General features: G+C 40.1%; 1 protein-coding gene across 8 annotated transcripts in view; it reads left to right on the top strand.

Moving 5' to 3' along the window:
- park (E3 ubiquitin-protein ligase parkin) overlaps nucleotides 1-13,804 on the top strand; it is a 56,329-nt gene that overhangs the window by 27,589 nt on the left and 14,936 nt on the right. For all 8 annotated transcript variants that reach the window (XM_076204368.1, XM_076204364.1, XM_076204362.1 and 5 more), the window contains 2 exons: nucleotides 9,082-9,246; nucleotides 12,578-12,739. In XM_076204368.1, the coding sequence (XP_076060483.1) occupies nucleotides 9,082-9,246; nucleotides 12,578-12,739 (327 nt within the window). The remainder of the gene's footprint in view (nucleotides 1-9,081; nucleotides 9,247-12,577; nucleotides 12,740-13,804) is intronic.

Here is a 13,804-nt window from a genome sequence, read left to right as displayed (position 1 = left end):
TGAGTGCTTGAGACTATGCATTATGAGTTTTGTCTGACTGTCTATGAAGGGTGTATAGTCTGAGTCTGTGGGAAAGTCTTTCTTACGTCGAATGGTGCGTCGGTCGTCAGGGTGAGATGTAAGATGGCTCGTCTGTGCAAAATGACGTATGAGTGCGTTTGCTTGTTGTCTGTTTGAGGGTAGATTATCTGTTGTTGTGATTATTGCTGCGTGAGAGCGTGTAGTGTTAGTGTTGGATAGTGTGATGCTGTTGAGTGTTTTGTACAATTTGCTGGTGTTTGTTTTGTGATCAAGTGTATTGATAAAGTTTTGCCAATTTTGTGTTTTTTGTTCATGTATTTTATTGGCAATCACAGTGTTTAGTGTTTGTATTTGGTCTGCTATGTTTTGAGTGATAGGTGTGGGGGTATCGTGTTTAAGTGTGTCACGTTGTCTGATGAGGCCTTGGATTTCTGGTGTGAAGTTGGGGTTGTGTGATTTTCTGTTGCCTCTAGGGATGTATCTCTTGTCTGCGTTTTGTATGATTGTATTAAAAGCGTGCACAGCATTGTTTATGTTTGTGATTGGTGTACTGTTAAGTGTTTCAAAATGTTGTTCTGTCTCTTCATTAAAGGCTTCCCAGTTAGCTCTCTTGTAATTGGTGTAAGTGTGTCTGTGGCCAGCTGGGGTGCATCTTGTTTTGGTGGTGATGATGATTGGAAGGTGGTCAGAACCAAGGGCTCCGACCACTCTCCATGATGTTGTTGGGGTTAGGCAGGGGGAGCAAAAGGTGATATCAGGAGAGGAGGGAGTGTAGAGGGCTTGGTATGGGATATGTGTATGATTATGCGTGTTGTTCATGATAGTCAATGAGTCGAATTGAGTCTGTATATCAAGCCCTCTGTCTGTGTCAGGGTTGTCGACAAACCAGGCAGACGACTTGGCGTTGAAGTCACCACCCATGATCAGGTTGGGGATTGAGGTTAGTTGGCTGAGTTGAGGTCTGAAGGTGGTTGGAACTGTGGGGGATGATTGGGGGGGAATGTACATGTTAACTATTGTTAGAGTTGAATTGTTGCCTGTGCGGATACGAATGGATTGGGTTTCTGTTGTGTTATCTGTGGTAGGGAGGAGAATTTTGGTTGTGGCACTTGTGTCCACAAAACAGATGGAATGGTGGATCAGGGTGATGAGTCCACCGCCATTGCCGTCAGTCCGGTCTTGTCTGATGGTGGTGTAATTATGAAATGATGGTGTTTTGTGTGAGTGTCTTAATTTTGTTTCTTGTAGAATTGCAATGTGTATGTTGTGTTGTTTAAGAAAGTGTTCAAGTTCATGTTTTTTAGTGTTAATACCGTCAATGTTGTGTTGTAATATGTTGATGTTGTGTGTTTTGTATGTGTTGTATGTTGCCGTTTGGGGTTGAGGTTGGGGTGGTAGTGGGGAAGGTGTAGGATCTGGGTCAGAGGGGGGGAAAGGAGAGATCGGGGACAAAGGAAGGGGAGTACTAATCGGGGGTAAGGGCAAAGGGAAATTGGGAGTGGGTAAGGGTGTTGGCTGTGGTTGGGGAGGTGGGATTGGGGTTACTGGAGGGCAGGTAGAACATGTCCAAGTGTTTGTGTATTGGTTTGTGTCAGCAAGTGTTGTACAAGTGAGGTGGGCCCAGTTTTTGCACATATTGCACTGAACTGAGCCCTTTGTCTGTCTGCTCGAAGTAATGGGTTTAGAGCATGTTGGGCATGTGTATTTTGTGGTGGGCCCAGGATTGCTCTCTACATCTCCGGCTAAAAGTAGAAGAAGAGGGGTGATCGCCGGAAAATGACCCCTCAGTGCAGAAAAAACGTAACATTGTGTGTTGGAAAAAAAAAAAGGATTGTGGTACTCCCCCAGGTAGGCGTAGCTCCTCCTTGGGGATCGGTGCCATCTGCGTAGAGCTGATGGCCAGGGGTAGTTGCTGCTGATTGGCCCCCAACTCTTGGGGTTGGGGGGTGGTCCCACGACGTAGACGTTGCAGCTATATGAGCTTCTTTGTGGATGATGCAAAATTGTTGAAAAAAGTGAACACTGAAGAAGATTGTGAGTTGCTACAGAGTGATCTCAATAAAGTATGGGAATGGAGTAGGAAGTGGGAGATGTAGTATAATGGAATTTGGAAGAAGCAAAAAAAGAATAGTGGGATCATATAAATTGGGAGAAGAAGAAATTAAAAAAGTAGAAAATGAGAAGGACCTGGGAGTCATTATTATGAATAATATGTCCCCTAAGAAACATATAAACAAAATTTTTGGAGAATCTTATAATTTGATAAGAACAATCAAAGTGGCATTTACATACCTGGACGAAGAAATGGTGAAGAAAATACTAGTCACTTTGATAAAACCAAGATTGGAGTATGCAGCGACGACGTGATCAAGTACAAAAAAATGTATAACAAAACTAGAAAGAATACAAAGAGCAATTACAAAATTGGCACCAACACTCTCAGAACCACCATATGAAGAGAGACTAGCAAAACTTGAGCTACAGACATTAGAGCATAGAAGAGAGAGAGAGGAGACTTGATAACTATAGAATCATGAAAGGCATAGAAACTATTGATAGAGAGGATCTAATAAAATGGGATAGTAGAAATACAAGAGGACACGGAAAGAAAATCAAGAAAGACAGTTATAGAAGAGACCTGAAAAAGAAAAGCTTTCACCACAGAGTTATAGATGTTTGGAACAAGTTAGATGAGAAAGTGATGTGTGCAAAAACATACATACATATACCAAGGCTTTTTCCCCCTTCCAAGGGAGGTAGCCAAAAATGGAAAGGCATAAAAACACTCCCACCCATTTCATCCCTACATACACTCCACACCCCTCCCACCCTCCCTCAATACACAAATTTAAAAACAGTCTAGATAAAATGAGAGATGAAGATGGGACACCGTGAGCATAGCTCCCCTTCCTGTAAAATACAACTAGGAAAATACACAACAGTGTGTGCAAAAACAATACAAGAATTTAAGAGCAAACTGGATATGGAGAGATACAAAGATGGGACACCATGAGCTTAGCTCCCCTTTCCCATAAGATACAACTAGGTAAATACACACACATGCAGTATAAGATGAAGAGCAAGAAATAGAAAAGGAAATAGAAGTGCATAGAGTGGGACAATTAAAAAAAAAAAATTACCTCTAAAGATCAAATTAAGGTCACAAATAGTAGCAGAAGAAATATTCGTAAAAGCAGGAAAGTTGGCAAATAGTGAAAACTATAAAAGTATGTGGATAAAAAAAAAAAAAAATGAATGATGAAAAAGAGAGAAGACACTAAGGGGTGAAGCTAAAGAAAAAAAAATGAGAAAACAGAGACTGAAAAGAAAAAGTTCTATTGGAGAGTACTAGACATGAGGCTGAGAAAGTGGTATATTAAAGAAAAAGAAATTAAAGGAATAGAGAACAAGATAGAGAAAGAAAAAGTTAGAAGTGACTTATACTAACATAGACAGTTTGATCTCAGGATTAAATGAACTAAATGATTATCTGTTAAAAAAAAAAAACAGATATAATGGGAATTGTGGAGATGAAATCAAGGGGTCCACTACCACCAAATAGTGTTGGACAAGGATTATATAATCACGGGATGAAAAATAGAGAGGAAAAACAGAGTGGAGGAGTCATGTTTTTGACTTAGAAAAACATAAGTGTGACAAAGGTTACAGATGGAGAAAACAGTGTAAGGGTGTAAAAAAAAGAGAGAGAAAGAGAATTCACAAGCACAAAAATTGTCAGAGAGACACATAGCGAACTGAGATGCTGGGCCCTCATCTTCCTCCTTTAAGAAAGTAGCCAATCACATCACATCCAACCAATCAGGTTGCTTGATGGGAGCACTTTGAAACAAGCAATTACACACAGGAATTCAGGTTCAAATTCAATATATACTTTCATATGTTTTAATAAAATTGACCTATATTTTTATTTATTTATTATTTATTATTATTATTATTAATGTTTTTTGTTTGTTTATTTATTTATTTATTTATTTATTTATTTTTTTTTTTTAACTAATAAGTTAGATTTTAAGGTTTTAGGGGTGAAGATATTTTTAATTTTGGAAGGTAAAACTCAATGTAATTTTTTTTTCTTCATACAACAATCAATAGTTCATATAAAGTTCATCCAGTAACCTTTCTTTCTCCTCTTCTTAGTGAAAACTTCTCCTAAAGTCCTGAGAGATATTTTCCAATGTTTTCTTCAAGCATATTGTCTGAATATATGTGAAGATATTTCAACTTGGACCTAGTTCCTGAACATAGATATTGTTATATTTTGTAATGATAGTGTCTCAAGTGATAACAAATGGTATGATATCACAAGTATATTGGTACACAAAGGAGTTCAGCAGATGTAGCTCCAATTTTGATAATCACTATATGCTTATTTTTGTGGTCATATACTATAATGTCGGGTTTGTTATACCTAATTATATTTTCTAACTTTATAATATAGTGTTGAGTTTTATTTTAGTGTCATCATTTTGAGAGGAAGAGGAGGCGAATCAAATAGAGAAGAAAAGGTAAAAGGTGCGGATGAAGAGATGATAATGGAGGAGAAGGCAGTAAGGGGAAGATGGGCAGAATATTTTAGGGAGTTGCTTAATGTGAAGGAGGATAGGGAGGGAAAGATAGCTGCAGTGGGAAATGCTAAGAAAATGAGAGTGATGAGTGAGGAAAATGGAGGAGAAATAAGGAAGGATGAAGTGAAGGCAGCAGTTAAGATGATGAAAGCAGATAAGGCACCTGGTATGGATAGATGCCATGCAGAATTTCTTAAAAAAGGAGGTATAGTGATGGTGGACTGGCTGGTGAAGTTATTTAATGTTTGCTGGAGAGAAGGTAGAGTGCCAGAGGACTGGAGTGCTTGTATAGTTCCACTTTACAAGGGAAAGGGGGACAAGTGTGAATGAAGTAGTTTCAGAGGGATTAGCTTGTTAAGTGTAGTTGGGAAGGCTTATGGGAGGATCTTGATTGAGAGGATTAGGAGAGGAACAGAGGGAGTAATTGGTGAGGAACAGTGTGGGTTTAGGACGGGTAGAGGTTGTGTAGATCAGATTTTTGTGGTAAGACAGATATGTGAGAAAGCTATAGGAAAGGGGAAGGATGTTTTCTGGGCCTTTATGGATCTGGAAAAGGCTTACGACAGGGTAGACAGAAAGGCACTGTGGGAGGTTATACGGATATACGGGATAGGAGGAAAGCTTCTGGGAGCTGTCAAGAGTTTTTATGAGAGTAGTAGAGCTTGTGTCAGGATTAGAAATGGAGAGAGTGAGTGGTTTGAGGTAAAGGTGGGACTTCGTCAGGGATGTGTTATGTCACCCTGGCTGTTCAACTTATACATGGATGGGGTGGTGCAAGAGGTGAATACAAGGGTAGTGGGTCAGGGATTATTGGAGATGGTTAAGGAAAATGTAGAAAAGTGGGAGGTGAGCCAGCTGTTGTTTGCGGACGACACTGCACTTGTGGCAGGATCAGAGGAGGGATTGAGGAAGTTGGTGACAGAGTTTGGGAGAGTGTGTGATAGAAGAAAGCTGAAGATAAATGTGGGTAAAAGTAAGGTGATGAGATGTACAAGGGGTGAAAGTGGCAGTAATCTGGAAGTGAGCATTAAGGGATAGCAACTGGAGGAAGTGGTTTTAGATACTTGGGTGCAAATGTGGCAGGAAAAGGTGGAGTGAAGGTGGAGGTAGAATGTAGATTGAGAGAAGCGAGTAAATGCCTTGGTGGTTTAAAAAGTGTAATGAGGAATAGAAATTTGGGAATGGATGCTAAGAGGAGACTGTATGAAGGAGTGATTGTGCCAACAGCACTGTATGGAGCAGAAACATGGAACATAAGAGAGGAAGAGAGAAGGAACTTGAATGTGTTTGAGATGAAGTGTCTGAGAAGTATGATGGGGGTTACTAGGCTTGATAGAGTGAGAAATGAGGAAGTGAGGAGGAGAACAGGGGTGGAAAGGGAGCTGGGAGATAGGGTTGATGAAAGAGTATTAGGATGGTTTGGACACATGGAAAGAATGAATGAAGAAAGACTAGTAAAGGAGGTATGGAAGGCAGATGTGGGGGGAGTGAACATGAGGGGACGTCCTAGGATGAGATGGATGGATGGGGTGAAGGGGGCTTTGGGGAAGAGGGGAATGTCTGTTGAGGAAGGACGGGAGAGGACAGAAGACAGGGGTGAATGGAGAATGGTTGTATATGGAAAATGTTGTGATGCATGAGGTGGAATGGACGGGGGAATGGGGGGTGAGGTAGTGTGTGTGAGCAAAAATTTTGACGCAGCCCGAAGAGATTTCTCCCCGTCCTCTCCTTTATATGGGGGGACGGAGAGGGGGGGTCGCCGATTTAATGAAGTGGCCTTGCTGCGGATGTGCTGTGTCCTGCGACACTGCTTCTGACCCAGGGCAGTGGACAGGGTGCAGGGATGACCCGTCATCTAGGAGGTGCTAAGATGGGAAGGAGGGTGTAGGGGTGTGGAGTGTTTTCGTGGATGGAATGGGTGGGAATGATTTTATGCCTTGTCCTTTTTGGCTACATCCCTGGTAAGGGGGAAAAGCCTTGGTATATGTATGTATGTATGTCATCATTTTGCAAATTTTCCTTTGTTGTGTACCCTTTTAGTTCTGTTGACAGTGATAGGCTGTACTTTCTGGCAATACTTAAGTGGATGGACTTCACAAAATAACTTATATTTTTAGTTTTTAGATAAAAGTAAAATAATAATATAAAAAATAGCCAGGAAAACCTCACAGTTAGCTGGGGTTGTGGATGTAGAATCACAAATATTTGGGGATCCACTGTATGTGCAGGCACGCAAATATAGTTATTATTCTTAATCCTTTGTTTTGTGTAATTTGTATGTTTTTTTTACTGTAGGGAGCCATACTGTGGAGGCATAATTAAACTGTTTATACATAGTGATTAATGTTTTTTCTATTGACCAAAACCTGTCCTTACTGCTGATCTGAGTATGTTTATTTTCTTGTTGATTTTTACTATTAGGGCCTTCATTTGTATTTTACCTAGTTGTATTTACCTAGTTGTATTTTGCGGGAAGGGGAGCTATGCTCGTGTTGTCCCGCCTTTGTATCTTGCAGTGTCTAGTTTGTTTTTAAACTCATGAATGGTTTTTGCGCATACTATTTCATTGTCCAGTTTGTTCCAAGTGTCCAAAACTCTATGAGGAAAACTGTTTTTCTTCAGTTCTCTTCTATAGCTATGTTTTTTTATTTTCTTTCCATGTCCTCTTGTGTTTCTTTTGTCCCAGTTAAGTAAGTTCTCACTATCGAGTACCTCTGTGCCTTTCATGATTCTGTAGATGGTCAATAGGTCACCTCTCTCTCTTCTTTGCTCCAGTGTCGGTAACTCCAGTTTAGCCAATCTCTCTTCGTATGATAGGTTTGCAAGTGCAGGTGCCATTTTTGTAGCTGCTCTTTGGATTCTTTCTATTTTCTTTATATTCTTTTTGGTACTGGGGGACCACAATGTCGCTGCATACTCTAATCTAGGCCTTATCAATGTAACCAATATTTTTTTCATCATGTCTTCGTCCAAGTATGTAAACGCCACTTTTATTGATCTTAGCAAGTTGTAAGTCTCCCCGACAATTTTGTTAATCTGTATATCATAGGACAAGTCGTTCGTGATAATTACTCCCAAATCTTTTTCGGATCCTACTTTCTTTACTTCTTTGGTTCCAATTGTATATTTTCCTGATATTCTGTTTTTGCTTTTTCCAAACTCCATTATGCTACACTTCTTAGTATTAAAGTCCACTTCCCATTTCTGACTCCAGTTCCATACCCTATTTAGGTCTTCTTGCAGTGCTTCACAGTCCTCATCAGTTTCTATTTTCCTTAGCAGTTTGGCGTCATCGGCAAAGAAGCTCATGTAGCAGTTCACGTCCTCATCCATGTCATTCATATAGATAGCAAACATTATTGGTGCCAGCACAGATCCTTTCGGTACTCCACTGATCACCTCTTTCCAGTCTGAATATTTTTCTCTGAGCACTACTCTCATCTTTCTACCAGTCAGAAAGTCCTCTATCCATTTTAGTAGGTTTCCCTGTATTCCTCCTATGTGTTCCAGTTTTCTTAGTAGTTTTCTGTGTGGTACTTTGTCAAAGGCTTTTTGCAAGTCTAGGAATGCACAATCAGCCCATCCATTTCTTTCTTGCACTATGTCTATTAGTCTTGAGTAAAAGCATATTAAGTTTGTGGAGCATGATCTTCCTTGTCTGAATCCGAATTGTCTTGGGTTTAATATGTCATTGTCTTCCAGATGTTTTACCCATCTATTCTTGATTATTTTCTCACAAATTTTGGCAATGGTGCTTGTTAGTGATACAGAAGGACATGTGCACATCAAGGTGATGCATAGGATTTTAGGGCTGATGTCCAATGGAAAAAGTTTGCCATTTATTTTGAATGTTTGATGCTATTTGATTCATAGTTGTCTGGAGTGAACAGTGTCAGTAATGACTTGTGAGGGAATGCTGTCATTCTGTTTTGTCTCAGCCACTATTCAAGTTTGTATATTTATGTTTGGGTGTTTTTTGGCAGCAATTTTGTGATTGCTGTGTTGAATTATTATTGTTAAGTCATCTGCGTAGGTGACATCTTTGGTGTTATTCTCTGGATTTGGAGTGGGGAGATTACTTGTGAAGAGGTTAATTAATGTAGGAGAAAGTATTGCTCCCTGAGGAAATTTACTGTAATTTTGATCCCAGATAGTTGGTTGTTTCAGTATACATTGTATTCCCTTTCTGTTAAGAAGTTTGTCAACCTTTGCTTGTCATTGTTGTGGATGTCAGTCTCTAGGCACACACAGTTGCTTCCATTACAGTTCTTTTTGGTGGTGATTTTTTGTTAAATCTCTCTGGAACATGTATGCAAGCATGTTTTTAATTTCATTTATTGGAAATTCTTGACGAGCCTAGTAACCAAGTTGTGTAAAAGAAATGTTATTCAGTTATTTGTATAGTGAACAGTAAAACTCAAAGCAACAACTATTATCATAATTATGTTATGCCTTCTTCTTCTTCGATTAACAGGAATCAAGCAGTGTTGTCGTTCCAATGCCTGATGCTGAAGAAGTATCTGGTGCACAGTTAACAAACACCCACCCCAAATGTGCAGGACGACTACTTTGTGATGCCTCAACAGTCATGACTATCCAGATGAGTGAAGAAGAACAACAGCAAATTAAAGAACTTAAGGTATTATTATCAACTTTCAGTGATAGTTTTTAAGAATAAAGATAAACATAAACATTGTGGGCCAGGGTGGTTGATGGGAGTGTAGTTGAAAGCACATTCATAGTTTATGTATTGGTGCTCAAAAGGAGGAATGGAAGAGTTCTGGATGTTAATGTGTTTTGGGAGAAGGTGGTAGAATATCTGATCAACTGGAGGAAGGGAGATTAAGAATGGATCTAAACTGGATCAGTCAATCTGTTGCCTCAGGTCTCTCGTGCATAAAACTTACAGCACCCAGGTAACTGGCAACAGCCACCGGGTTGGCCCACTAGTCTCTCAAGGAAGAAATATTATGGATAATGCAGCAGTTCTGAAGAGGATGATTAGAAGAGTTGTGGAAGTATTTATTTAAGTGTAGTACACAGGAAAGTAACAATGCTTGTTTTTTTTTTTTTTAGATTTAGTTTGGGATTTATAATCTAGGCTCTCCCAGGAGTTGACACATCTGTACAGAAAATTGTATTTCTTTATATCCTTTGAACATGTGATATCAATTTGTTCCCATGACCTCATGACACCTTCCTGTTCCAAATCATGAGATCTCTGTCACTTTAGTTCACTTTTTTCAATGACCTGATGACTGCAATCATTCCTCCTCCTCCTCCTCCTCTCTCTCTCTCTCTCTTTATTGATGTCAGGTTGGGAACCAATTTGGTTACTGCTCTTTATATTTTCTTGATCTTGTTTATATCCTTCACTTTTTGGGTAGACCTCTCCAGACATTAGTTCCACAAAAATTTGCTCCTAAGAGAAGCAAAAGTCAAAGTAGAATGACTGTTCAGGTTACCATCCAGCACTAGGACATTACGACATACATACGTATACCAACAGCTTTTTCCCCCTTACAAGAGAGGTAACCAAAGTCAAAGGCATAATCCACTCCCACTCATTTCATCCCCACATATTTCACTCACATTCACCACCCCTCCCTCCCTCTTTTCTTGGCTCCTCCTGGATGACAGGTCATTCCTGCATCTCAACCTGCATCTCACCCACTAAAGCATTACTAACACAGAATAAGCCTAGCCAAAGAAATGATCAATTAATCCATTGCCCCTGGTCTCTCTTGTATAAGACCTGCAGCCTCCAGCAATAGAAATTAATATAACTAAGAGAGGAAGCGTTTAAATGTGTTTGAGATAAAATGGCTGAGAAGTATGGTAGGGGTTAGTAGGCTGGATAGAGTGAGAAACAATGAGGTAAGGAGGAGAGTGGGGGTGGAAAGAGAGTTGGGAGATAGGGTTGATGAAAGAGCACTGGGATGGTTTGGACACATGGAAAGAATGGGTGAAGAAAAATTAGTAAAAGAGGTGTGAAAGGTAGAGGTGGGGATAGTGAACATGAGGGGACAACCAAGGATGAGATGGATGGATAGGGTAAAAGTGGCATTGGGAAAGAGGGGAATGTCTGTTGAGGAAGGAAGGGAGAAGACAAGATAGGAGTGAATTGAGAATGGTTGTGTATGGATGTTGCTGTGATGCATGGAAAGGATTGGTTGGGGAATGGGGGGTGAGGGAGTATGTGTGAATGATATTTTGACACAACCCGAAGGGATTTCTCCCCGTCTTCTCTTATTCTGCATGAGCGGACAGAGAGGGGGTGTCACCTATTAAATGAGGCAGTCTTGCTGTGGATGTGCTGTCTTGCGACACTGCTTCTGACCCAGTTCAGTGGGCAAGATGCAGGGATGACCCGTCATCCAGGAGGTGCCAAGATGTGAGGGAGGGAAGAGGGTGAAGGAGAGTGGAGTATGGTAAGAATGGAATTGGTGGGAGTGGTTTTTATGCCTTTGTTTTTTGGCTACCTCCCTTATAAGGGGGAAAAAAAGCCTTTGGTGTATGTATATATGTATTTCCCATTGACTAATTCATTGATTGGCATCTTGGAGCTTTGCCCATTTCCAATATATATATATATATATATATATATATATATATTTTAATGTTGTTTATTCTTCTTACTTGACTCCAGACATATATATTATGTGTAAATCTTTCTGTAACAACTTGGAGTCTTCCTCATCTGTTATTGTTATAAGGGCAGCTTGTGGGAGCCACACTTGACCACTCCTTGGTGTGTTTCCCTACAATTAAGAGGGCAAATATGGATACCCTGCAAACTACACAAAACCAAGCATTGGGAACAATAGTGGGATGCACTTGAGGCACATAAGTAAAGCATTTACATGTAGAGGCCAAGGTCCTCACCATGAGTTAGGTATATGGTGGTGATGGGTGTGTAGTTCTGTGTCCGACCCATCCTTCCTATTACATAATACAAGCACAATCTACTGAATGCAACAGAAAAACCAGAATGGATACAAATACAACTCAAACATCTACACCCTACCACCTCCACTATGTAACACAACCATACATGAACACTCGATCACAAAAGAAACACTCCAACTCCATTCAGATTAAAAAAGACTATGCTTGAAGTGCTATCAAGAAATGCTGTTTTCCTTATAGATGTGTCAATTCATGAAATAGAAAAAAAGACAGCCCATTTTAAAATTATAAATTAATTTAAAGCCAGGTTTGATTAATAGAGAAAAAGAGACAAGACATTGATCATAGTTCCTTTCCTCTATATAATAATATGGTAAACACATATATACATGTGTACATACACCAAACAGGGCAGGTGGCCTAGTCACAACTTTCACTCACCTTTCACCCATCCTATCCCCATACAATAGTCTTTTATTTGTGTCATAAAAAGTAACTAAATTGGGATCCTCTTGTCTGTATTTTCCTCCTATGAAAAGCCATGGCATAAGGTCTTGGAAGAATTAGTTAAGTACGCACACATTCACATTTTCATGCACATACAGTACATACTCAGCACATGTGCACACATCAATACAGAATCATAGAATGACATAGGATCATAAGAAAGTAACTCTAGTTAGTTTTGTGTGAGAGACACAGCCTTAAAGAATTGTAAGTGAGGTTTCAAGCAAAGGGACCTCGCTGGCTGAGTGGGTTAGATCATTGCTACTTGTGACTGAGGTTGAGGTAACAGTAGTTCAAGCTCTGCCGCAAGCAAGTTGGACCAAGGGTATGGTTTATTAAAATCCGTGATACAGAGGCCTCTATAAGGGGCACTATCCTAACCTAATGATGGATGAGTTTGCGACGTTAAACCAAATCATCAGTCATCATCATCAATAAAAGAAGTCATGTTAATACAAAATCACTTCAGTCCTGAAAGTCAAAATTAGGGAAACATTGGCTAGTAACCTCAACTTGCTTAAATTTTATTAACTTGTTTTCCTTTTGAATTGCAGAGCATGGAGGGCGAACGTGCTCACTTCTATGTGTATTGTGCACGGCCTTGTGCAGCAGTGCGTGTGGGCAAGTTGCGAGTCCGATGCTCTACATGCTCTGGTGGGGCATTTGTGCTTCACCGTGATCCATGTTGTTGGCAGGATGTCCTCACACCAGGACAGGTAAGTTGACAGAAAGTAATTTAGAGAGTGGAAAGGACTCCATGAGTGTGAATGCAATGAGTGTTGTGCAAATGTATAAACATCCGTGCCAAAAGAACTGAAGAGAAATTTAATCAAGGAAGCTGAGTAAAGAAAGGGAAATCAAACTTAAGAAAGGAAATACAGTGAACATCGTATATAACGGACAAAAAAATCTGACTGGACAAACCTTCGCTATAACGGATTTTCATCCGTTATAGCGAGGGATCCTCGGTTATAACGGATCTTCAGATATATCGACAGACTCCTGTCTCCATATTGTACATTATATCGAGGGTTTACTGTAGAGACTTTTGTTGTGTACAGGGTTGTATAGTATATGTACAAAGGTGTGAATACACTGTTTTATATGGGAAATTTTTGCTTTATTGGGATCTGTTGTTGGTTAAATTTTTTCTCATCTGGATATACCTTACAGTATGCCATTTGTGTCATTGTAGCAAAGGATTCCCTTTCCTTTGATTTTTTTCCCCATCTATCTACCTATAAACCAAAGGTTTTTTCCTCCTTACCAGGGAGGTAGCCAAAGTCAAAATGCAAGTATCCACTCCCACCCCTTCCACTCCCACCCCTTCCACTCCCACCCACCACCCTTTCCTCCCTCTTATCTTAGCTCCTTATGGATGACGGGTCATTCATGTATCCTGCCCACTGCCTTGAGTCAGAAACAATGCAGTTAGACACAGCATATCCACAGCAAATTGGTGACCTCCCCCTCTGCCCCCTCATGCAGAGGGGGAGTGGAGTGTGATAGGGATGGAATTGGTAGGTGTGGTTTTTATGCCTTTGTTTTTTGGCTACCTCCCTTATAAAGGGGAAAAAAACCTTTGGTATATGTATGTATGTATATACATACATACATATACCAAGGGCTTTTTTCCCCCTTACAAGGGAGGTAGCCAATAAGAAAAAGGCATAAAAACCATTCCCACTCATTCCATCCCTGAATACACTCCACTCCCCTCCACCCTCTCTCTTATCTTGGGACCTCCTGGATGATGAGTCATCCCTGCATCTTGTCCACCG

The sequence above is a fragment of the Oratosquilla oratoria genome, chromosome 21, assembly GCF_046742065.1.
Source record: "Oratosquilla oratoria isolate Oo_2021 chromosome 21, ASM4674206v1, whole genome shotgun sequence".
Taxonomy (NCBI): Eukaryota; Metazoa; Arthropoda; class Malacostraca; order Stomatopoda; family Squillidae; genus Oratosquilla; species Oratosquilla oratoria.
The sequence above is the reverse complement of the archived record's forward strand: the minus strand, read 5'-3'. Positions and strand labels throughout refer to the sequence as shown.